At 37.8% G+C, this 25,501-nt stretch overlaps 1 protein-coding gene across 3 annotated transcripts; it reads left to right on the forward strand.

The window, feature by feature from the left end:
- LOC109056212 (KN motif and ankyrin repeat domain-containing protein 2-like) lies at window positions 1-24,524 on the forward strand. Of its 3 annotated transcripts, none has more exons than XM_042719695.1 (13): window positions 1-70; window positions 7,324-7,409; window positions 13,847-13,909; window positions 14,120-15,496; window positions 16,710-16,922; window positions 17,045-17,150; window positions 17,477-18,160; window positions 18,248-18,335; window positions 19,201-19,420; window positions 20,660-20,802; window positions 20,884-21,084; window positions 22,541-22,639; window positions 22,767-24,524. In XM_042719695.1, exons 3-13 carry the CDS (start codon window positions 13,864-13,866, stop codon window positions 22,821-22,823), a joined length of 3,234 nt encoding a protein of 1,077 aa, XP_042575629.1. In that variant the 5' UTR covers window positions 1-70; window positions 7,324-7,409; window positions 13,847-13,863; the 3' UTR covers window positions 22,824-24,524. The 3 variants fall into 3 exon arrangements, with proteins under 3 accessions (XP_042575629.1, XP_042575630.1, XP_042575631.1); XM_042719696.1 differs by lacking the exon at window positions 1-70 and adding an exon at window positions 6,168-7,231; XM_042719697.1 differs by lacking the exons at window positions 1-70; window positions 7,324-7,409 and adding an exon at window positions 7,860-8,173.
- Window positions 24,525-25,501: the final 977 nt, after the last annotated feature.

Below are 25,501 nucleotides of genomic sequence, written 5' to 3' on the forward strand. Positions count from 1 at the left end.
GCTCGCTTCACGCCTCGGATGCGGTGTTTTTGTCTCTGCTGGCCTTATCGACTGAGGGCACTGGAAGGGGGTAGGTGACAATAATACACGCATGCTTTCTGCTTAACCTTCGGATTTTTATTATTATTTTTTTATGGGGAAAAACATATAGTTATACTGTATACGTGTGCGCTGTCATTTTTCCATTTGCTTTCATGGTTTTGATGCTTATAGTCTTTGTGCTGCTCATTTTTACTAGGCTACGAGTTTCAAAGTAACGGTGCTACGATGGGATTCACCATTTAAAACGGATTTATTGCTACTATATGACATTTCTAGAGTCAGTGTTGCATTTATTAAAAAAAAAATACAAATACTCCCTTTTTTTTGATTGATAATGTATATTATTATTATAGGACTATGGAAATAAAAAGCAACTATAATGGGAAGCGCGCACAATGCCTTAACAGTGTGATCCTAAGAGTTCAGAGAACCGCGTGTGGAATTATATTTAATTAATAAGGAATATAATCTCTTGGTTGTTGAAAACATTTGAAGTGTTTAATCATAATAATAATAATAAATAAATAAATAATTAGTTTAATTTGCGGACGCGCGCCTCAAATCAAGTCATACAACAGCTTTTATGTGTTTTATCTGAATATTTCAGTAATCGTATGTTTAAACAGGCTCGATGGGTAAATGAGTGCTGATGGCGGTTTGGGGGTAAATTCTTCTTCATTAAATGAAAGCCCCGTGACTGCTGTGACTCTGGGGAGAGGGTGGGACTCCTGGAGTTCTTCACGACTTCCAGATGTTCATCACTTTGCTGCAGTGGTTTTTAATTCACTGGACTTGATTGGGTTGGTCAAGAACGCGCGCGCTGATTCAATTGAGCATGTTACTACTGATTGTGTAACACCTCTTGAACGTGTGAAAAAGACTGAATCAGCTCAGTGAGCTTACAAAAACTTATGTGTTTGTTGTTTTTTAGTCGTTTCTTTTGTGCAGCTGTGACATTTTAAGTTTTTACTGTATTGTTTTAGTCACGCCACGCGACTTCGTGTTTTTGTTTTGGGGTTACTTTCATTCATTCTCGCCTGTCGTGTTTAACTAACAGCTATGAGGGTTGTAAAGTGATCACAGTAGTCGCGTCGTAGCGCGCGGGGCAGGGATGCGCGTCGTTTCGCAGGAATGCGCGTTTATTATAACCCCATTTGTACGGTGGACCACACGCTGGGCGTCTAAATGTTGTTTACAAGACTAATGAAATTAAGACAAGGGATTACTCGATTCTGTCCCGAGCGCTTTTAATTACCTTGAATTGTCGGAGTTTCTCAGCGTGTCACTTATTATGAGCGACGTCCTCTCAAGACCTCGCCCCCCACAGGAAAAGAAAAACACAAACAGGATTTGCATCTCTTTGATGGTGTTGACACTTTTCAGATTTATTTCCTAATGTAAAGACTCCAGTCTCTCACACATATCTGCTCTAGAGTGATCTCAACTGTGCTTTAGACACCAGTGCTTGCTCTCCAAATTCATTTTATAGCCTTTATAGCTTACTACATGGCCGAAACTGTCTACTCATTTGTGACTTTTTGTAGTTTACTGAGGTTTTTTCAGAAAAACCATCTTCTGAGCGGTATGGACCTGTGTGACAGTGGGCAGCTTTGGTCTGATTCTCAGCAATTTTATGGCTTGTCATGTTCGCTTTAACTTGCCCCCAGCAGGCATTATTCTGCTTGATAGGTGTGATTTAAAGTCTGTCACTTTAAATGCGATGTTCAGTTCATCTTAGACAATGCCAACAATCATCAAGCACGCAAACAGTCACCATTATTCTGTTCATCCGGCAATCATTTCTAACTTTTGTGGTTCATAGCCTGTAAGTTCTTATTGAAACAACACATCAAGGCACATCAAGTATAACATCAGTGAAGTCGCGTTGCTGTTGAAAAGTATGAGGGCTTGCCATTACTGCATTACTGTATGTTCATTTATTTATTTGACAGTGACAGCACAGCAGTTATTATTCTGTAAATGAACCAGAGTTAACCTAATATAGGCTAGGCTTCATGTATTGTTCATGGCCAGTTCCTAAAAAGGCCAGCAAACATTTCAATTAAATAATTTATCACATATATCTCATATAAAATAATGCATTCAGACCAATATCCAAACCAATACAATGCACACCCAACAAACTATGCAGCACAAACTGTAACTTTATAAGCACACTCCAAAAAAAAAAAAAGAAAAGTTTGCAAAAATGTCAGTAGGCAGCTAGTATGTTCAGATATTTGATTAACAAGCCACATCTTCAGTTAAATAGTAATAGTAAGGGTAAGTACCAATTCATCTAATGCTGTTACAGAACATGCAGACTGACTTAAAGCATTAAAATACATAGATTAGCATATTTAATTACATTTGACCAACTCAGAAGTCTATATTTATTTAAGATTGGCACACTATGAAAGCTGTTAAGTTTCTGATCTAAAAGTAGGAGGTTTGTTTATATAAAATTTAAAGTGACATCATTGTTTATGTTAGCCTGTGCTCATCTTATCAAACAATATGTGAAATGTGTAATGATTATCAAAGCAGTGTCAGGGCTCAACACATTTCTAATAAAGAAAATTAAATTACACATAAAGATATATCATGTCTATATATCATATATCATTTTTTATATCTCATTTTGCTCTTATACACCCTGTCCCTTTTTTAACACTCGACCTTAAGCTTGCATTCAGATCTGCCTCCATCCAATCAACAACTGACAGGCAGAACATCCCTGCTCTTCATTTTTTTTTTTTGACAAAGTTTTACTCTGTTCAGCGTCACAATATGGAAGAAAAGATCTGTCTCTACTTCAATTACATCATGACTTTGAACTCATTTTGCAGCTTTTGCCCAGATATCATAAAGTCTGGTTGTGACTTAATACATGGCACCTGCTTCGGTTACATTTAGCTGAAGACATAATGGGTTTAGTCATCTTTTATTATAGCTCATTACACAAGTAATTTTGGAAGCTTTGTGCTCCTTTGTAGAAATGTATGTGCCTCCCAACAGAAAGTTAAGAACTGCTCCAATCCGGAGAAGACATTAATCTGAAGGGGAGAATGGAAATTTTAGAACAGACTGGAGTCCCCAGAGTGAAGGTGTGTGTCAGCGTTCGTCTGCTGCATGCGTGGGACATGTGTTCTGGGGTGTGTTCTCTGCCTCCTCTATCCCAGAAATTCTCAGTGAAGTCTCTCGCAAATGTTCTGCACAAACTTCGACACACAGCCCTCATTTTATTGTAACTCTATATTCATTCAGCTCTGTCAGGAATCAGGATGTATGAGAGTTGCCCTCTGGAAAAGTTTTCGTTTCCACACGAGAGGTCTGGAACCTGGAAATGGCCGAGGCTGTGAATGTTCCCTGTGAAATCTGCTTCCCTTTCTCTTTGTTTACATTAGCGAGCAGAGTCTGACTAACCCCTAAAGTCTCCCCACAACAGCTGCCCCGACCGCAGTGATGAATCGGCACCCCTTACGTACTCGTGACCTTAGCGCTGCTGCATGACATGACACTTACAACATGTCTCTTTTGTTTGTCTCTTTCTACTTCTAAGCATTTATATTCCCTCCCAGTTTGTCTGTGCCATTCATCACCCTTAATCCTGGTTCTGTCAGGAATTTGCCGTTAGTTCTTTTTTGGAGGGGTAAATTTGGATGTATGTGGTGGTTCCTGTTGCCCGGCTCCACCCCGCGGGCCGTTTCCTGTTGGAGGTCAGCACAATGACCAATGACGACGCGGCGTGTGTTTGTTCTGCTCCTGCTCCGGTCGTAACGTGAGCAGAGAGAGGCCCCTCCCTGGGCCTTGAGCTTTGGCTTCAGGCCGTGGTGTTTCTCTGGATGCCGTCGTTTTCTCCGTATGCCACTCCCTAATGTAAAAAACAGCCCTGTATGTGAAGGGCATGCGGACAGTTTCCAGCATCGGTCATAATTCTCTGTAAGGTCCTGGTTGGAACTTCGCAACAGCCTATATTTATGAAACTAGCAGGTTTGTTATGTAACCCCTAACCCAGCGGAAATGTCCCCAGACGGTCCACAAATTGAGAAGAACTGAGCGCTGAGTTATGCGTGTTATTCTTCCATGAATGGATATCAACAAGATCTGGTTGCACGGACCACCAATGGAGAAGTATTCCTCCCACAACAGCTTCACCTTACTCAGGGTCAGAAATGAATGGGGGCTTGGGGCAGAAATACCACCAAAAATGCCTCCCAAATTCAAGATAAGGGCCACTTTTCCATCAAGAGGCAATATTTGGCTCCTGGAATCGATTTATAGGGGTGTTTTTTTATAATTACCTTTTTAAATGTATGAATCTGTGTTGTCTTTTTCTTCACGTTTCCTTTCAGCCAATTACTTGATTGGAATCACTTTCAGAACATTTTTTTTTTTCCAGTTGATGAATGATGAAAAACAGCCAATCAGAATCAGAGTTAAAAGAGATTGAGCTTTTAAATTGAAAGCCAATAAATCTCCAGCATGTGCTTGTAATGAACAAGATGTCATCGTCCATTTGTCTGGATGCTAATAAAGTTATCTTTATAATTAACATTTTTGGGGCCTGAAGCCCAAAGTATACTTCACTTTTTAGACAAGTGTATGCGTACAAAAACAAAGTGTACTTGGGGCTTTAAGAGTTATCATTTGTAGTTCAAAGACACGGCACAGTTCCAGCTTTGTCTTATGTTTTTTCTTGAGTGGTTAGAGGAATGCACTAAATACGATCACAGTCGGGACGGATGAGGCCTTTTAAACTGTGCTGAGTATTCCTTAAATTTCATCTAGTCCTGCTGTGCTTTTTTACAGAATATGGTCAGCAAAGATCACAAAACGTAAAGCCAATGGCATTTGAAATGACTCACGCTGGGTTTCTTTGTCTGAAAGCAACTGAAAGTATTTTTGCTGTAGACGTTTCCATTTAATGTCACCCTTTGCTGTTTTAGCCTCTCCCGGTGTCCATCCTGAACCTACACCCTTTGTCTTTCTGCTCTCCTTCCTGCTGAATTTGCTGCATTTTTTAACTGCTCTGTTACCGTTTCTGTCTTTTCTGTTTTTCTCTCCCTCCCTGAGTTTGAAGTCTCCCCTTCGCCTTGACTGGGAGGAAGTGACCGACTACTTTGGGTCTTTGGGGAAATGTAGCTCCCTTTCCTGTAACTCTTTCTGAACTTAAATTCAACGTACATATGTGCATACTTGTTTTCAATGGACCGTAGCCCTCATGTAGTTTAAAGCACAGTATCATCCTCATCTATCTAAAGGTCATGAACTTTTGTTGAGTACGTGCTTGACAGTGTGTGGCTTCATGTGTGGTTGGAAGGAGACATTTATGTTCTTGACCCTATACATAAGTGTGGTGTCAATCTTTCGAGCTATTGTTTTATGTGCATGTGTTGGCCTTATCTAAATTTATCACAATCCACATAGTCATTATGGTAAAAAAAGACTATCGTTTTAATAGGATACTATGTGACACAGTGCATGATAAACAGTTGAGTGTACTGTATATACAGTCTGAGACCCCTTTATTTAGCATTTTTCTTATTTATTTATTTGCAAATGATGCTATCATTCAAAAGTTTGGGGATAGTAAGATATATATATAATTGGATCTTTTATTTTTTTCCCTTTTTTTCAGAAAGGACGCATTAAATTTATCTGTTAAATCATTGATAATATAACTGTGAAGACATTTACAATGTCTTTATAACCGTTTTTAAACGTTCTGTTCATTAAAGAATCCTGAAGAAATGTGTCTCGGTTTCCACAAAAATATGTAGCACAACTGTTTTCAACAGTGATAAAAGTAAGCAAATCTGCTTATTACAATACTTTCTGAAGGATTATGTGACAAAACTAGAGTTTTTTTAGAAAACAGAAAACATTAATTGTAGTAATATTTAACAAAATTACTATTTAACTGTATTTTTTTATAAAAATAATGCAGCCTTGGTAAGATTTTGTAAAATGTATTTATTTTTTATTTTTTTGCAAATTATCAATTGTAACTTTGAATGATAGTGTAGATTATCAGGATAACAATTTGTCCAAAAAGTTAACTTGAATATTAAAAGTGACTTTTTGGCTTCTTCCCTTTTTTCTTGAGTGAAAATGGCACTCAGGCTAAACTTAAAATGTCTATTTTATATCAGTGTTTCTTGATTACATTTTTTAAACCTTAAATCATTGTTTATTTGCATATTTAAACTCGATTTTGAATCTCAAATTTTTGAACTCCACTGTATCTTTGTTACATCATCAACAAATGCCAATGTCCATAAACACAACAAATTTACTAATAAACCTCTAGCGAATACATCCAGAAAAAGAAATTGCATATTAGAAAGAGTTTATGGTTACGTAAGATATTCTTTTTGTTTTCCAGAAAGTATAGGACTTTCTCAGCAGTGGGCAAATGAGAAGCATTACGTGTGTTTTAAAGGCAGTCTCTCTCTCTCTCTCTCTTCGCCGTGCTCCTCGCAGCTCTATATTAGAAACAGCTGTGGAGTTTGAGGCTGAATGAATGGCTCTTTGTGATTTGGCTGTCACTCCTGTATAAGGCTCTGTTTCTTTCTCCCTCTAGAAACTGGCATGACAAAAGTGTTGGAACAATGTAACCTAATGTTCCTACTTTGACATTGTTACGCCATAAAATCATATCAATTCACCACTAAGACTGCAGAAATGCATGTATGAGATGTTGAGCTTTAGAAGAACGTGCCCTTGATTCTTCAAGTGTAAGTTTAGATGACCAGAAATGAAATGTCTGTATGAGATTAAGAGGATCATTTTCCAGTCATGCAGATCGTCGCTTGAACCCTGCTCTTGAGGAAATCTTTGAGGTGTAGGAGTGTTTGTGAAGGTCCACGATGTTCTGGAATGTTTCTGGATGCCGTCTGGTGTTCGTCAGGGGTGTGTCCGTCTCTTTGGGTTTAGGCGGGTGTCTCGGTATAACTCCGGACCAAAAAACACGGCTCACATTGCAGCGCTTTCCCAGGCTCGGGACAATTTGCCAAGTAACATGTTGTTGTGGTTGAGGGAGATGAGGGGTGTGTTGTGGTGGTAAGCAATGATGATAGAGAGCCAAGACGAATTAGGCTCTCACAGAAGAGGCTTTTTTGGATCAACAGTCATGAGGAGTGGCTTTTCTAGTGCTCAAGATGACTGCAAACGTCTAAAATGAAGGGTGCGACCTACATCGTATAAAAAAAGAATCTGCCAAAGTTAGTTGTAATTTAAACCATTCTGTAAATAATCCATCTTTTTCTCCTCCTTTAGGATTTTGGTGGCATCCATAAGAGAGTCGAAGGAATCGAAAGAGGAGAGCGAGGAGGTCGGGGAAGAGAGACCATCATTGCAGCACAGTGAGTTATTTAACTCTGACTGCTATCTTTAGACAAGATACAAATTACTCAAGCAGTTCCCTTGAGTTTAAGGAGTCAATTTATTCCTAGTTTGTAGATAAGCATCCCAAATTCCACGTCATAGCCAAGAAAAATGAAGCAGCTTGTTGCAACCGGACCTTGAGTTTCACACAGTGATAAAGAGACCTTTGAACATCATCATCAAAACTAAACACCCCATAATGCTTATCTTTTCCTCAGAAAGCTCGATTGAGTGAAACTAATGACCAGGACTTTGTCTTGACGTGTTTTCATAATATGAAACAAGTTTTGAGGAATTCAGCTCTCCTGACTCCACAAGCATGGCGAAATCACTCCTACTGGCCGCCGAATGTAGACCGATATAAGACTTCCCTTGAGATTGCTAATCTTAATAATGTGGCGGTGGGTGTGGGACACCCTGGAGGCAGGAGATGTCAACTTCCACTGCTCTGGAATGTAAAGCGAGGGAAGTTGGGAGAGAGGTACGGAGAGAGGGGCATGGGTTTTGGGCAAAGCATTCCTTCCGGAGGAGGGTAGAGACTGGCTGTGCTGGTGAAAGGTCTGCTGCGTGCCACTGAGAAGTGGCAGGGCACTGCAGGGGAGGGGGGCACACTGTGCTCTGTTCAGTGTCATCTCAATGGGACACTGTTTATGAGCAGACAAAGAGCGAGGAAGGTCACCGCCACACACGCACGCATAGAGCCCGATGCATCCCTGTTCTTCAGCAGGAGTCAGGAAACTAGGTTTGGACATTAACTGTAATGTGAATGGCACTGTGGTATTTCCAGGGTGTTGATATGTGATTGCTAAAATGTTGCTTAAAGTGGTGTGTCGCTTTGCAGTATTTTGGATGGATATTGATACGCGGCTGCTGTTTTGAGTAGCGTCTATCTACACTAAGTGCAAATAGTCAGTCTTGTTGGCAGAGGCTATGTGCACTAACTCCGCCCACCAATGTGTGTTAAGGATAGATGATGTTACTTACACAAGACGGCTGCCAAACAACAAATTCAGTGTCGTAAATGGTGAAGCTTGTAACGCCTTCATTTTGAGGTGATCAGCTTTGATCCCTCAACTGAATCTGCCTTTTGCCAAACTAATTCTTCTCCTTTTACACCTTATATCACATGGGAAATGTATTTATTTAAAAAAAATGAAGGAAATAATGGAAAAAGCTGAAAATAAAGTATCGGGTAGGGTTAGGGTTGATGTAGGGAGGGCTTATGGTTATGAATGAATCTTTATTTTCATTGTATGCACCCAGTGGCGCAGAATAACGAAACAGTGTTAGCAGCTCTTTAAGCCCTTATTGTAACAATAAGGCAATATCCATTTAATAATTTTAACAAAACTGATAATTTACACTCAATATGTTATTACTGCATGCTGTTTTATAATGTACTACAATACTGAGGTGCAGATAATTGCCACTATTTGCAGTATGTAGTATAAATAGCAGAAAATAGGTCTGCTGCTATTTTCGCTTAGTGTAAATAGAATCCATTGCTATTTACAATTAGCACAAAAAAACCGCTGCCAAATCAAAATTGTGATATGGCTTAGTGTGATTATCAAATCGTAAAGACTGCAGTTTAATTAAATCTATGTACAGCTCATTTCAGAGCTAAACTGACACTTGAGCACTTCTTTTTTTAATGTACAGTGAAAGTATTATTATTACAATAGTATTTTTTCTTTAGTTTAGATTTTTATTTAATAATATTAATAATCATCATAAAAATAGCAATTCATAATAATTATTATTATATATTGATATATAATAGCAAACCTGTAGCTCTTAGAAAAAAAATGGTTGGACAAGGTTTTTTTTTTGTTAGCGCCCCTTTAAAATACATACATAGATACATACACACACACACACACAAACAGTACAGGTCAAAAGTTTGGAAACATTACTATTTTTAATGTTTTTAAAAGAAGTCTCTTCTGCTCATCAAGCCTGCATTTATTTGATCAAAAATACAGGAAAAAACAGTAATATTGTGAAATATTATTACAACTTAAAATAATAGTTTTCTATTTGAATATACTTTAAAAAAATAATTTATTCCTGTGATGCAAAGCTGAATTTTCAGCATCATTATTCCAGCCTTCAGTGTCACATGTAACATCCAGTCTATCACATGATCATTTAGAAATCATTCTAATATTCTGATTTATTATGAGTGTTGGAAACAGTTCTGCTGTCTAATATATTTGATGAATAAAAGGTTAAAAAGAACTGCATTTATTAAAAAAAAAAAAAAAAAAAATTCTAAAAATATATATTCTAATAATATATTTTCTTTACTATCACTTTTTATCAATTTAACACATCCTTGCTGAATAAAAATATTGATTTTATTTAAAAAAAAGAAAGAAAAAAAAATTATTGACCCCAAATTACTGACCAGTAGTGTATATTGTTATTACAAAATATTTATATTTTAAAAACATAGCTTCTTTTTCTTATTTATTTTTTTACTTTTTATTCATCAAAGTATCCTAAAAAAGTATCACATGTTCTGAAAAAATATTAAGCAGCAGAACTGTTTCCAACTTTGATAATGAATCATCATATTAGAATGATTTCTAAAGGATCATGTGATAATGATCCTAAAAATTCAGCTTTGCATCACAGAAATAAATGATAATTTTAAGTATAATAAATTTAAAAACAATTATTTTAAATTGTAATAATATATCACAATATTAAAATTTTTTCTGTATTTTTGATCAAATAAATGCAGGCTTGATGAGCAGAAGAAACTTCTTTCAAAAACATTAAAAATAGTAATGTTTCCAAACTTTTGACCTGTACTGTATATATATATATATATATATATATATATATATATATATATATATATATATATATATATATATATATATATATTGTATATATATATCTATTGTAATGTATCTAAAAAGCTGAAACAAATCATACATTTTTTGTATCGCAATAGCAATTGTGATTACATTTTCTCCCCAAATCATGCAGCCCTAATGCTTAGACATTCTGAAAGTTTGCTATGCAGTTGTGGAGTGGTTTTTAACATGTTTCTATGTTACTAGGGTTTTCTCAATGGTTGCTAGGTGTTGCTTAGTGGATGAAAGTCAAAAGAGCCCAACCCTTTTGTCTCTATGAAATTTTAGTCTTTAGATATGAGGAGATATGGGTGTTTTTTGGATGTTTTATCAGTTGACGGGGAAATTCATAAGTAGGTTATGGCCGCTGGGAAAAATCAGTAAGCTGATGATTTGACTTAGTAACAACAGTGCAGTATGATACAGGATGAGATGCACATTAAAGTTTAAGAGCAATGAACAACAATAACAGAGATGTTAGAATAATAGAGCAGAGAAATAAAAGTGAGAGACAAAGAGAGATGTGTTTGTGTCATAGTGAGAGAGACAGGGCAGTTATTGCTGAAGGCTGGATGTTTGTCATGCTGTGAGCCTTTACTGGAGTCTCTAATTATAGCACATCAACCGTCCCCCCGTCAACACAAATTTTCACACATACACACACAAGTTTGTGTGTTAGCGCTCACAGTAACATTTCTCAAGCGTACTCAACATTCATTTGTGATTGTGGCAGGGGAATAAAAAACCCACTAATTAAGATGATATTAACTTTAGCAGCTCGGCATTTTTTAATAAAATATTTTTTGTCAAGCATGGCCTCATTATCATCTTTCTACATTGTGATATTTTTAATGGGCACTGTCAGAAACAACATAAAATGTTTATTTTTATTTATTTTTTTGTATTATTAGCTTCTAGTATTAATGGCAAAATTGCAGTTTTTATTATTTCTTAATAAAATGTTAATGTTTAAATGTAACAGTTTTTTTTCTCTGTTGTTTGGATTTTAAAAAAGTTATATTTACCCTACATATCCCATTTAATGAAAATAGGTGATGTGGAAACTTGGGAAATCTTTGTGACCAAAAAAAAAAAAAAAAGACTTGCTTACCAAAAAAGGTGCAAAATTTAACAAACAAAGAAATAATGAAATTTCTGTATTGTAAAAAAAAAAAAGCATTTACATTACAAAAAACTTAGAAAAAAAGTATTATATTATGGGAAAAAATATGTATATTATATGTTTGAAGCTATATACTAAAAATAAAATATTCCACATTACATCCTTAAATTATGAAGGTGAAAAATAGTGTACTTGTTGTGCTTAACATGACATCTCAATGGTAGTGATAGTTTAATAAGATTAATTTCATACAAAACAAATACAACCAGATGTCAAAGTGGGCACAGTGACACAGCTGAGAGGCCTGTTAAATGAATGAGTTTTCAAGTGTAGGGAAGTGAGCAAAAGCACACAGGATGGGTAGTGGGCAGGAGAGCTCATTTTGTCGGCTTAAGATCTACAAAATCAAATCAGTTCAGTCAGTGTTTCCGTATGCCCTACTTTCTCCTCAAAGAGGCAAGAACATAAACAGACTGAGAGGGTCATGAGATTAGACAGAGGGGAAAAGTTTTGTGTGAGGCAGCAAGGGAGAAGCAATTTGCCATTATGAACCAAAATGACTGGAGCAGTCAGCAGTTCTCTTTGAGATGTCTGTGAAGTTCGAGCCCAACTCTGTGGTCTAATATGCTGTTAATGTTAGGAACAGAGATAGCTTGTGGCACTGCACCCCCCTTCCCACTGACTAATGACCTAGAAAGTTAATCTTTGGCAAAAAGGCACATTAGCTGGGAAAGATGCAATGCTGAGGGGAAAAAGAGAGCAGTCTAAAAGCACAAGAGCCAGATGAAAAGACAGAAAAAAACAGTTATAGTAAGGCCTATGCATGGAAAGCTTATGTTTCATTTCACCTAATTGATTTAAAGCTGGAACGCTTTGCTTCAGTCGAAATGTGCAACTGAGAGAGCGGAAGAAGGAAGAGCGGACAGAGGTCAGCTGCTACAGTATCTCCTGATCATCAGCTGACAGAGTAAGGAAAAATAAGGGAGAAAAAAGGAGATAAAAAGCATGGAAAAATTGTGGGAGAGAGAGGCCAAGCAATAGTGCCCGTGTCTGTGTTTTTTTTTACAGTACCTCGATTCTGAGAACCACAGAGAGTGTATTCAGATGATTCCTAATAAGGCTGTAACTGGACGCTCTTTCTCCTGTTGTTGCCTGCCAGAGAACTTTCCCTTCTTTTTCCCCTCTCCTCCAAACAAGAGAACTAGAAACAAACAGAAACTGAACAGCCTAACTTTGTAGGGAATAAAGAAGGGGACAAATTACAGGGAGTTTGACCCTCCTAATTAAGACTGGAACCCAACACAAAAGATTTGTGTGGGATCTTAAAGGTACACATTCAAGTCAGTTTTAGTTAATTCTACATATTTCATTAGTACAATTTTTTACAACATTCACAAACATCAAAAGTTATCTTACTAGTTAAATGCTCAAGAGTTTTCTGCTAGGATCCATAATTATTTATAAATTTACATTTAAATAGGTGTATATCACTACTTTTATCATTACTTACTTAACTGTGCCAGGGTGCCCAAAGACCCCTGAGGGGCACTGTATAATTTGTTGGACTTAAGGAATAGTTCACCCAAAATTGACTCACCCTCATGACTGACTTTCTTCTATGGAACACAAAAGGAGATATTTTGAGAATTTGAGAATGAATTTAAGACATCATCTGCTGAGGATTAAATCTTATTCAGAAATGGGAACCGAGAAGAATTTAACAGCTCGAGTAGTATGAAGCTGCAGACTCGGAGCCTGCTGCATCTACAGTCCCGCACACAGAGTCCCGCATTCTCAGACCCCTTGCAACCTGTATGAATTTGTACGAATGACCTACACCTAACCCCGCCCCTAAACCTAACCGACACAGGGGTTAAGACGTATTTTACGAGCTGCACAATTCGTAGGAATTTGTACAAATGACCTACAACTAACCCTGCCCCTAAACCTAACCGACACAGGGGTTTAGACAAATTGACCAATTCGTACGTATTTTACGAGGTGGCTAAGAATGCGGGACTCTGGGTGCGGGACTGTAGATGCAGCAGGCTCAGGCTCCGAGTCTGCAACTTCATAATATTGAACAGCTCTGATTCATATTCATCTCAACTTTTCTACTTTCATAACGATCCCATTAATAATCCTTTAGGTACTTTATTTGGAAAAAGGAAACATAGTTCTCAGTTTAGAACATAACATATCTTAGATAACTTGAAATTACCATTTATCTTCTGTGAATCCAGTGCTAATGTGGATTTTGAGCCTTCCCCTGCTGGTGTGAGGAGTATATCTGTATGCTTCTGCTTAATTTCTGATTTAAAGATTTTGAATGAGAGCTGCCTATTAGGTTTGGTAGCTGGTCATATATCTCATAGATTCAATTAGAAAATTGGTATTGGTTACTTACAGTATCTTTCTAATCCAGGAGAGATTGGCTGGTGAATGACAATCATGGCTCAGGTGCTTCATATGGACTCCAGTTTTCCAGGTAAGGTCCCACTTTGAATTCAGATACTACACATACTCTAATGTTTATATATTGTGATTCTGTTGTCTTTCTCAAGTTCATCCGCACTTAAGAGGCTAACTAGTAAAGTGAAGCACTGATTCAGTCATAGTCTTATTCTTTTCCCTGTTGTCTGATTCCAAGATTAGACTGAGATTTCCTGCAGTTTAAAGTTGTTTCCTCTATGCTTAGGGAAGATTAACCCCCCGGAGCCCCCCTCTTTGCATGGAAAGGACCCAGAGGCTCCATACACAGTAGAGACCCCCTATGGCTACCGTCTGGACCTGGACTTCCTCAAGTATGTCAATGATATTGAAAAGGGCAACACTATTAAGAAGGTGCAAGTGCAGCGGCGCCCACGTTATGGCTCGCTTCCACGTGGCTACGGATACACGGGCTCCTGGTGGACCTCCACTGAGTCGCTCTGCTCCAATGCCAGCATGGACAGCCGTCACTCGTCATACTCCTACTGTGCGCCGGGATTTCACAACTCACAGCGACCCAACTTCAGTACGGCACGCGTGGAGAAGACCTTGCTGGACGCTCGCCGCAAGCTGGAGGAGGAGAAGGATGGCCGTCGTTTCTCGAACCTGGGCAGCATGCACAGTAGCGTGGCAGGCTCCAACACCTCACTATCCAGTGCCCACAGCTTCAATCGTGCACAGGGAGGTGGCTCCTATACGCCAATGAGCTCTGGCTTGTCCACACCCGTCTCACCAACGCCCGCCCATCTGCAGCACGTACGGGAGCAGATGGCCGTCGCCCTCCGGAAGATCCGGGAACTGGAGGAGCAGGTGAAGACCATCCCGGTTCTGCAAGTGAAGATCTCCGTGCTTCAGGAGGAGAAGAGACAGCTTAGTGTGCAACTCAAGAGCCAGAAGTTCCTAGGCCACACACTGGCGTTCAGTCGGAGCCGTCCACGAGGAGAGCTCTACATCGACATCCCTGAAGAGGAGACGGGAAATGGGACAGGAGCGGCGAACAGAGCCACAGGAAGTCTATCTCCGACCACTCCGGGTTCCCTTCAGGACTCAGGATGTGAAATCGAGGAGACTGTAATCGTCGGTGGAGCTCGTCCGGGTGCAAAGCGGGAGGTGCGAACTGTCAGTGTGGGACCTGAGGTGGCTTACCGTCAAGTGGGAGTTGGGGTGCGAGAAGAGGACTTGGGTCTGCTGCCTGAAGCCGAAGCCCTCAAGACTAAGGTGGGGCTTTTAGAAGTTCAGCTGAGGAAAATGACGCAGGAGCTACAGAGCGCTCAACAGCAAGTGGAAGTGGCTCAGAGAGAGAGGCGAGCTCTTTCCGCTCAGGTGGGCCATGCAGTGAGAGCCACCAGTATCGGCTGGCAGGAGCAGCAGGGTCAGGCCAGTACGGGCCTGCACACGGTTGTCAGTTTTACTCAGCAGCCTCATCAGCAGAGGACTGTGGGGATCCAAGTGTACACGCTGGAGCAGCCTACAGTGGTGGGTGTGGGGACGCTGCTAAGAGCCCAGGGTTGCACTTCTCCTGCTCAGCCTGGGTCTGTACCGGAAGGAGCCCACAGAAGACATGCAGAGTCCCCAGCAGCAGAGGGTGTGTATATCTGTCGCTATTTACTCACCTTCATGTTGTTCCAAACTTGAATTACTTTTCATGGAACATGAAAGGAAGCAGAATATTTGTGTTGCTTTTTTCTGTAAAATAACAGTGAAAAGGGAAAGACAATGTTCACTTGTTAAATTACAAAGAAGCACCATGAAAGTGGTCCATGCCCCATATTAGTTTTCCGACCACCATTTTTTTATCTTTGTATGAGCAACAGAGTGAAATTTAAGTCATTCTCCTAATTCTCCTAATCCTAACCCAACTGAATATACACATGTATATTCATATATGTTGAGTGAAGACACAATGTGCCAAGCTTGAAGGCAATGGAGCCATTGCCCATTTGAATATTCAAAATATTCTGGTCTGTTCCTTACTTAAAGCTGTTGTATGGATTTATAACTTTTGGAATAAAGTGCATAAGGTAGGGGTGCGCGATAAATATCAGCCGATAATTAATGTGCATCTTGTCAGTAAAGCCGGTTCTCCAATCAGCGGTAAATTCCATCAGGTGCGTGATTGCACATAGAGCAGCTGTTACTACACAGAGCCATTGTCAATTGACAAGCTACGCAAATACACGTTCATTATCAGTGAGATCCGGCTTTACTGACGAGATGCGCATTAATTATCGGCTGACATTTATCGTGCACCCCTAGCATAAGGGGTCATTACACTTTTTGTTCCATTGACTTCCATTCTTGTGGCAAACCAGAAACACAAGCTGATGTGAATTTCATTGAATTAGAACGTTCAATTTTATTGAACTCTGACCTGTAATGTCATATTGTGTGAAAATTTATGACCACTAGACCTGAAAATCAATTCGTCACAGTGTTACCTCTTAGCTGAACTGCTGAACACAAACTTTAAAGGTGCAGGTTTGCAGTAAAGTAAAGAGTCATGTATATTTTTACATTTTGGATTGATTATTATTTGTTTTAAAAAAGGCACTACAGAACATGACATTATATCTTGTCCATAGCAGTGTCCACAGAAGTATATTATGACCACCCTTAAGTCATATGGTGCACTTTTATAGTGGCCATTTAAAATTTTTGGAGTTACACCACTTCTGTTCACTTTTCACATTCAAAATTGCAGCATGGATAATCTCCATTTCTCCAAGAGAAAGAAAGTTGAACCAATATTTTTGGATGAACTATCCCATTAAACTACCCCCTTTCCTTTTTGCCCTCAGAATCACCACGTGAATTTCCCATTGCAATAAGCTCTAAGCAGGTGCGGGAGGTCTTGAGAAGTGAAGTGTCCAAATCAGTACCAGTGACCAACCAGGCAACTGCTATGGAGACAAAGTGCGGCCAAGTGGCAGCTGTCTGCCAACGGCTAAAAGAAGGAGAGATTAACCAGCAACCAGCAGAAGAAGCCATCCAAATCAATCCAGCAAAACCAGGTTTGCTTTGTTGTTTTTAATAACTGCTGATAACAACACATCAGGCATCTTCCATATATTCTATGGATATCTATAAAATGACTAATGATTTTTACACTGTCCATGTGTGTGTTTTTTTCCAGCCTCCCCTCAGTCCAACCTGAGGTCAATCATGAAGCGAAAGGCAGATGGGGAACCTGGCTCTCCGTACACCAAAAAGAACCTGCAGTTCATAGGAGTCAATGGAGGGTAAATAAAGAATTTTGTGAATTATATAAATATGTTGTAGATATTTGTTTCAACAAAGTTATCATTGAACTAATGTTTCTTTCAGCATAATGTATATATTGCTCAGACTATTTGGTTAGGGGTGACCTTTTGGTTTTTGGAAACTATAGTTTTTAAGGAAATTTGATATTAAACTGAAAACATGCACAAAACTATTAGTTTGCTGCCTTGCAACAATTTTGTCTCCTTCAGGAACTGCACATCTTGTTTAAATGATCAATTTGGTATATATTACATTAGATCAGAGGGTTTTATGTGGTAAATAACAGAGCTTATGTGCCCTGCAGGTACGAGTCGACATCCTCTGATGATAGCAGCTCGGAAAGTTCAGAAGATGAGAGTGATGCAAGCGAATACCACGAGGCTACAGAGAAACTACCGGAATCTGTGGCGCAGCAGTCTCAGGTGACCTCTCGCAGCCCGCAGCCCATCTGTGAGACAGCAGCTGCTCAAACACCTCAGCACAGCACTGCCCAGCCACCAGCCAATCACACTGCAGCACAGCAGAGCACCAGCCAATCGCAAGCCACGGATGCAGCTACCCAGCAACAGGTCACCCAATCACCAGCAGCAGGCATACAGCACTCTGTAAACCAATCGTCAGTGACCACCACAGCTCATCCGGTGGGCATTGTTCAATCAGCAGATGTTTTCCAAGGGCGTACCTCTCAAAGCAGTGCCACTTCTCTCGAACAAGACTCTGTCCAGTCGTCATCCACCAGCGCTACAGTGCAGCAATCCAAAGCCACCGATTCAAACGTCCAGCCAAATCTCACTCAGCCAGATGTGTCAGGCCTTGCTGCTCCGCAGACAGTCACTCAATCACAATCCACTGGTGCCAAACCTCAGCAAGATGGAGCAACACAATCACAATCTACTGATGCCTCAGCAAAACAGGACATAGCCATATCCTCCTCCACTGATCCAGCTGCAAATACAAGCACCACCCCTATTAACAAACAAGCAAGCAGGTAGGGAGACTCAAATCAAGCAATTCACTTTTGATTATGTAGTTGGCTGTAAATGCTGATTTACAAAAATGTCCTTTTTCTTTCCAGTCTGGAATTGAGTGGCAGTCTCGTGGCAGCTCTCCACACCTTGCAGAAGGCAATCAGTGAACCAAATGCATTTAGCCATCAAAATGCAGTATGTTCATCAGTTGTGTTTTCATGCTTAAAAGTGATAGATAGCATAGTTCATAACTTCAAAGTGAAGTATGTAATTATTTTGCTTAGAAAATGAGTCAGCATTTGCTTAAGGCCCTATGAGTCCTGTAATGTGGAAAAAACACACATCCATCCAGTCATATAAAGTGCTTTGTTTGCCAATAATAAAAGTAATTGTTACATTTTCATTTGATTACATTTTAAAATATTAATTACATATTAGTATGGTTACCACCTTTTTTTAATTTTAGTATAATTTTAAAATTAACATTAAATCATAAACCCAGAACAATTAAAACAGATAATACAGAATTTCATAGGAACCTATTATTGTAAAAAAAAAAAAAGATTTAAATTATTAAACTGCCAAAATTGTATTAATTTAATTAATAAGACATGCTTTTTGAGTATTGACATTTAATTTAACCAATAAATAGGAAACCAGAAATTTATTTAATAAAATGGAAAAGAATTTGTTAAAAAAAATAAGAAGGATCTCATTGGGCCCTAGTATTTGCAATATTTTGACGGCATCAGACATTTCTATTGTTCCATTGATGCATTTTAAATATTAAAATAGAACAGTTAGCATCACTATTGTCATTGCTTATTTTAGTACATTTTCCATTCAAAACTTTGCCATATAACTCATCCAGTACTTTTTGTGCCTCAGGCATGAATAATAACTCATATTATTGTTTCTAATCAGAATTACAATTTTCATGTAGAAAACTTCATTAGACATGAATTGAAAATATAATTGAGGATCTGCTATTAATGAGCATGATGTATTTATTGTAATGCACTGTAGTGAAAGCCTGTTTCTGTCTCCTCTGTGTTGCCAGAGGACAGCCTACACCACAGTGCTGCAGGAGTGGCTCAGAGTGTCCTGTCATAAGGCTGCTGACACTGCAGTTGTCAAAGCATACATGGACACCTTTGCCTCCATTTCTCCTCAGCTACTGGAGTTTGTCATCAACATGGCTGACGGCAATGGAAACACAGCTCTGCACTACACTGTCTCTCACTCCAACTTCCCTGTAGTCAAACTACTGCTGGATACTGGTGAGCGACGCTCTTCACATCTGAGCAGTGCTCACTGCTGACACACTATTTTCGTAGGCAGGCACATGCACATGCTTTGACAAGTTATATCATAGCTCTCCTCTCCCTGTTTCTATTGTTACAATTGCACAAAGGTAATTCAGTGGGGAAAGGGAAATCAGTAGAGGTCAGTACTTAAAGAGTGTCACCCTGGACAACAAAACCAGTCACAAGTGTCAATTTTTTGAAATCTGAAAGCTGAATAAATAAGTTAGGATGGGACAATATTTGGTCGCGATACAACTATTTGTAAAACTGGAATCTGAGGGTGCAAAAAAAAATCAAAATATTGAGAAAATTGCCTTTAAAATGATGTCCAAATGAATTCTTAGCTTTAATATAATAATATAAGTTTTAATATATTTACAGTAGTAAATTTACAAAATATCTTCATGGAACATGATCTTTACTTAATATCCTAATAATTTTTGGCATAAAAGAAAAATCTATAATTTTGACCCATACAATGTATTGTTGGCTATTGCTGCAAATATACCCCAGTGACTTAAGACTGGTTTTGTGCTCCAAGGTCACATATATTATTATTAATATTTTAAATTAAATGTTTAAAACTGTTTAATGTTTGAGGCTGGTAAGATTTTTCAGTGTTTTAAGTGGTGTTTTTAAGTAAGTGTTTTTAAACAATTTGCTCACTAAGACTGCAGTTATTAGTTAAAAATAGTACAGTACAGTAATATTGTAAAATATTATTACAATTTAAAACAACTGTTTCTATTTAAATATATTTTAAAATGTAATTTATTCCGGTGTAAGCAAAGCTACATTTTCAGCATCATTACTCCAGTCACATGATCCTTCAAAAATCATTATAATATGCTGATTTGCTGCTCCAGACACATTTATTATTTTTAGAAATGTTGAAAACAGCTGTGCTGCTTCATATTTTTGTGGAAACCATAATACATTTTTTAGGATCCTTTGATAAATAAAAAGTTCGAAAGAACAGCATTTATTTGAAATAGAATCTTCTGTAACTTTATAAATGTTTTTACTGTCACTTTTGTTCAATTTAATGCATCTTTTAAAGTATTTGTTCCTTGAAAAAAAAAAAAAACTGTACTGACGCCAAACCTTTGAACAGCAGTGTATTTGTGGACGAAAATATGTCAGTACTTTTTATTTAGCATGTGACAGAGCTATATCTGTAGCTCTTATTTATCAGCTGTCCTCGTTTCGTAGGTCTCTGTAATGCTGACAAGCAGAACAAGGCTGGTTACACAGCTATCATGTTGACAGCTCTGGCTGCCTTCAACTCTGACAGTGACCTTCAAACCGTGCTACAGCTGCTCCGCACCGGAGACGTCAACGCCAAAGCCAGCCAGGTGCGCCCCCTTCTGGTCTCTCGGTGTACTTCAGGGTATGTCAGTCAGTGTATTATACTGATGCATGTGTGTGTGTTGTAGGCGGGGCAGACGGCGCTGATGCTGGCGGTTAGTCATGGCAGAGGGGACATGGTGAGAGCTCTGCTGTCCTGTGGAGCTCAGGTGAACCTGCGGGATGATGACGGCTCCACAGCGCTCATGTGTGCCTGTGAACACGGACACGTGGACATTGTGCGGCAGCTGCTGTCTGTGCCGGGCTGTGATGCCACACTCACTGATAATGTGATTATCTCTTTCCTTAGCAAGCATGATTCCACCTTCATCTGTTCAATTCTGTCTGTCTTCTTTATTGCTTCTCATTGGCAATTTTTGCCAGTTTTGCATCTTAAAGGTAAAGGGATAGGTCAGCCAAAAATGTAAATTGTCCTCAGTGTCCTTCCAAACCTGTATACATTTTTGGTAACACTTTATTTTAAGGTGTCCTTGTTACACATGCTACATGTACTTACTATTATAATAACAATAAATTACGCATAATTACATGCAAGTAACCCTAAGCCAAACCCTAATACTACTCCTAACCATATAGTAAGTACATGTAGTTAATTAATATTACTCAGTCTAAATGTATAATTGCACTGTAACAAGGACACCTTAAAATAAATTGTAATCCATTTTTTCTTCTTCTGTGTATCAGATATTTTAAAGAATGTTGGTTGCCAAACACTTTTGGGTCCCATTGACTTTCATTGTATGAACAAAAGAAAAATACTGTAGAAGTCAATGGGGAAAAAAAACTCACATATTTTTATTCACATTCTTCAGAATGCCTTCTTTTGAGTTGCACAGAAAAAGAAAGTCATATATTTGGAATGACTAGAGGGTGAGTAAATGATGACAGAAATTTTTGAGTGAATTATGCCATCAAGCATAATTCTTCATAAAAAAAAAAATTTATGAAGTTTTTTGGTAAAATATGATCAAAGTGCAACCAACATGTAGGGAATATATTTATACAATTTTTAAAACATTTTATCAGAGGACCCCTGTAGACCTTCATGTCTGTCACAGTCAAAAATCTTTTTAAAGTATCATTTTACTGTAAGGCTACTGTAAGGTGTATAATGGTTATAAAAGGTCACATGTACAACAACCCTTCAAAAAGTAAATGATATTTCTGAATTAATAATTGGTGGTATATATATTATATCAACTCTGTTTCATTCAAGTTGTTAAAAGAAAATGGTATTAAAGTTAGTATTAAAGTTTTTAAAACCAAAATGTCACATGTACAAATTAATAATTTGTGGTATATATATATATATATATATATATATATACCACAAATTATTAATTCGTACATGTGACATTTTGGTTTTATCATGTTCTCAAAAAGTACTTTTCCATTTCAATCAATAATCACATAATAAAAAAAAACAATTTACTTCAAGAAGGGTTGTTGTACATGTGGTGTATATATATATATATATATATATATATATATATATATATACCACAAAAAACAGGCTCTGGATGGAGATATATATATATATACACCACAAACCAACATGAATACAAAGAATAGAATATATTTCTAAAAACTTGTTTTACACTAGATTCTTCAAATATTTCTTAGTTTTCTTTATTATGGACACTCATATTTGCCATTAACCCTTACATTTAGCTGTTACGAAAATGTTTATTATGGTTTGTGACATTTTCTGTTTCTGTTTTACAGGATGGCAGCACAGCTCTCTCCATAGCACTGGAGGCCAGTCAGAATGACATTGCCGTGCTTCTGTATGCACACCTCAATTTCGCGAAGCCGCCTTCCCCTGTGAGTGTGCTCGCTCTGTTATCACCTAATAGCCAAAGTTAACAAATGTCACAATAACAGCTATCACATCCAGTATTCTGTTCATCAACCCTGTGAGCTGAGCCACCAAGTTTCTCCTTTTCCACAGGTGTCACCAAAGTCTCCGATTCTGGGATCTTCTCCTCCCTCCTCTGAACTGAAGTGAATGGATGTCCTGAATCTGATGTCACCTCTTCCAGCAAACGATCCTTGTCCATTCCACTGTCTCTGTGTGTGTGTGTGTGTGTGTGTGTGTGTGCGCGTGTGTGTGTGTGTGTGTGTGTGTGTGTGTGTGTGAGTGTGTATGTGAGAGGTTTTGTGTGTTGGTGTACATGTGTACAGTATGTGTACCCACAATTTAGCATGTACAACTTTTAGAGATACAAAGATTGTGCACTCTTAAAAGAATTAGCACTTGATGCCATTGGTCCTTATACAGTATGTTGTTTTCTTTTAGCGTTTTTCATTGTAGCGAAGAAAAAAAGGGGTGCGATTCAAAAAAGAATAACAACCAGCGTGTAACAGCAATATCATTCAATATCATTAGCGGTCCATTTGTTAAACAAGTGTTACCTTACACAGTCGATTTATCCAAGCGTGTTTACTTTTAACAATCCAGCAATATTTAGCATTCAAATCATCCACTTATATTCATACAGCAACTGATTACATTTATAAGAGCATTGTGTAAACAACTAAAAAACATGTATTTTAATCAAGTGTCCTTTCACGGTTTTCACTCTTTTAATACGTAAAACACATTCTGAGTTTCCACACCAGCTGTTTTCAGAACGTTTGATAGCCTTTACAACAAGATAGTGGTCCAGTTACTTCTCTAGGAGCTTTGTAATGCCGTCTTTTACAGGTAATACACTTACAATGATATTTTAGCATTTTTACTGAATGAATTCACATTGTGAGACATCATCCTGCTTAAGATAGTGTTCGTATTCAATTTGTGGGCTTGTGAAAATCATCTACAGGTTCTCTTTATCCTAATAGACAGCATTGCCACCACAGATTTGTTCACAGCCGGTGCAGTATTACGGTCTCTTGTACTTTGTTTACTCTGATTTGTGGAGGACTGCATGGTTTTGTTATTTTGTTAATGTAAAAACTTGTATTGAAGGTTTATTGAACAAGGGCTCTCCAAAGACATTATAAATGAACATCAAATGAGTTTTCCAGAGCTAATACATAATTTTTAAAATCTTGTGTATTGCCAGTTTGTAATCATACATAGCCAGTGAAGGAAATATGAAGGTACGCAAGTTTCTTGTTGGATAAGACCAGATGTCATCTAGCGCATCGCGTTTAAGTGATATACACACATTGGTACTGGCATGTGTTCACTGAGCACCAGATGATTTTGTTTCTTTTTGCTCAGTTGATGGTGGTTTTAGGGTCCTGAATGTGGGGTTAAAGGCTCGTTATTGTCTATGACGAATGTAAAATGTTTTCCAAAATGAGAATAATATATATCATCTCCAAAGTTTTAGTGCAAAGACTATAGAATTTTTTTTCTTAGCTTTTTCCAACCACACGAGATGTTGGATTTTATCATTTTAAATGGAAAAGCTTTGTTTAATTGGAAAGGTAGATTGAAATTTTTGGTTTACCCACTTTGTACACACACTTTCTTACAACTAGTTTAGTACCTAATTAGTTTTATACTCTTTTGTATTTGTTTTATTTAACACTCCTTGAATATCTTTAAATTTGTAACATCTGTTCACAGCTTTGTATATCTTTTGGCACATTTGCCGGCCATGGACCTTTATGTAAAGTGCTCACATTTAAATTTGTTTGTCTGTCTGTTTGTTTGTTTCCCTTGTTTTTGGAAAAAAATAAATTTAGTTAGAAGGAAGTGGAGTGGAATGGAGTATTTAATGAATGTGTACGCATTATAGATCTATACAGCACAAAAAGAAAGGTGTCCGATTTTCATCCTTTCTTTGTTTGTACGCCAGAGGGCGCAATTATACAACGATGAAGAAAACGGCTTTCAGTCCATCTGTGTAGATGTAGCACAGACATGCATACTTTAACATTTCTTTTTCTGTGTATAAAAATATAAGGTTTATTGATTGCGACTAACACCTTTTATTAACATGGTAGCTGTTTTCTGGCACCTGCACATTTATGTTCAATATAGTTTGAGTATCCTTTCTTTACAGAATTGAACCTCTTTATCAAAAGAAAGAAATAACGTGTAAAATCATAATAGGTTTTAGGGGGTTATTGGAGTCTACGGTTTTTTATTTATTAAAATATTTGTAGTAACGAGCAACTGTTTTGCTGTCAGAACGCTTTATATGCTTTTTAAAGGTGTAAGAATAATGCTGGTTATTACACCAAATATTTACGTTAACTTTCATGTGACATAATCGACTAGAACTGTCGTCTCGCTGTGTTTATAGCTGCCTTATTCTTATAATGGAACTTACAAAATGTAGTTAAATAGCCTACAGAAAGAAAGAAAGAAAGAAAGAAAGAAAGAAAGAAAGAAAGAAAGAAAGCATCCCAATAGAAAACGTCAAATGACAGCTGCAAGTGTTTACCCCACTGTCCAATGAAAAATCTATAAAAATGCTTTGCAAAAATGTGCAACCTACACATAATGCACCATACTATTAAAACAGATGATTACATGACCAAAATTTATTTTTATTTTATTTTATTTATTTATTTATTTATGAAGTACAAGTAGACTATAATGACAGCTAAATTAGCCTATATATACACATGTATATACACTACACAAAAGTAATCACATGCTTATACACAGGCTACATAATATCATGCATGCATGATGAATACACATCAAGTTTGTAAACTGTAAAC

This window comes from Cyprinus carpio, chromosome B3 (assembly GCF_018340385.1).
Source record: "Cyprinus carpio isolate SPL01 chromosome B3, ASM1834038v1, whole genome shotgun sequence".
Classification (NCBI taxonomy): domain Eukaryota; kingdom Metazoa; phylum Chordata; class Actinopteri; order Cypriniformes; family Cyprinidae; genus Cyprinus; species Cyprinus carpio.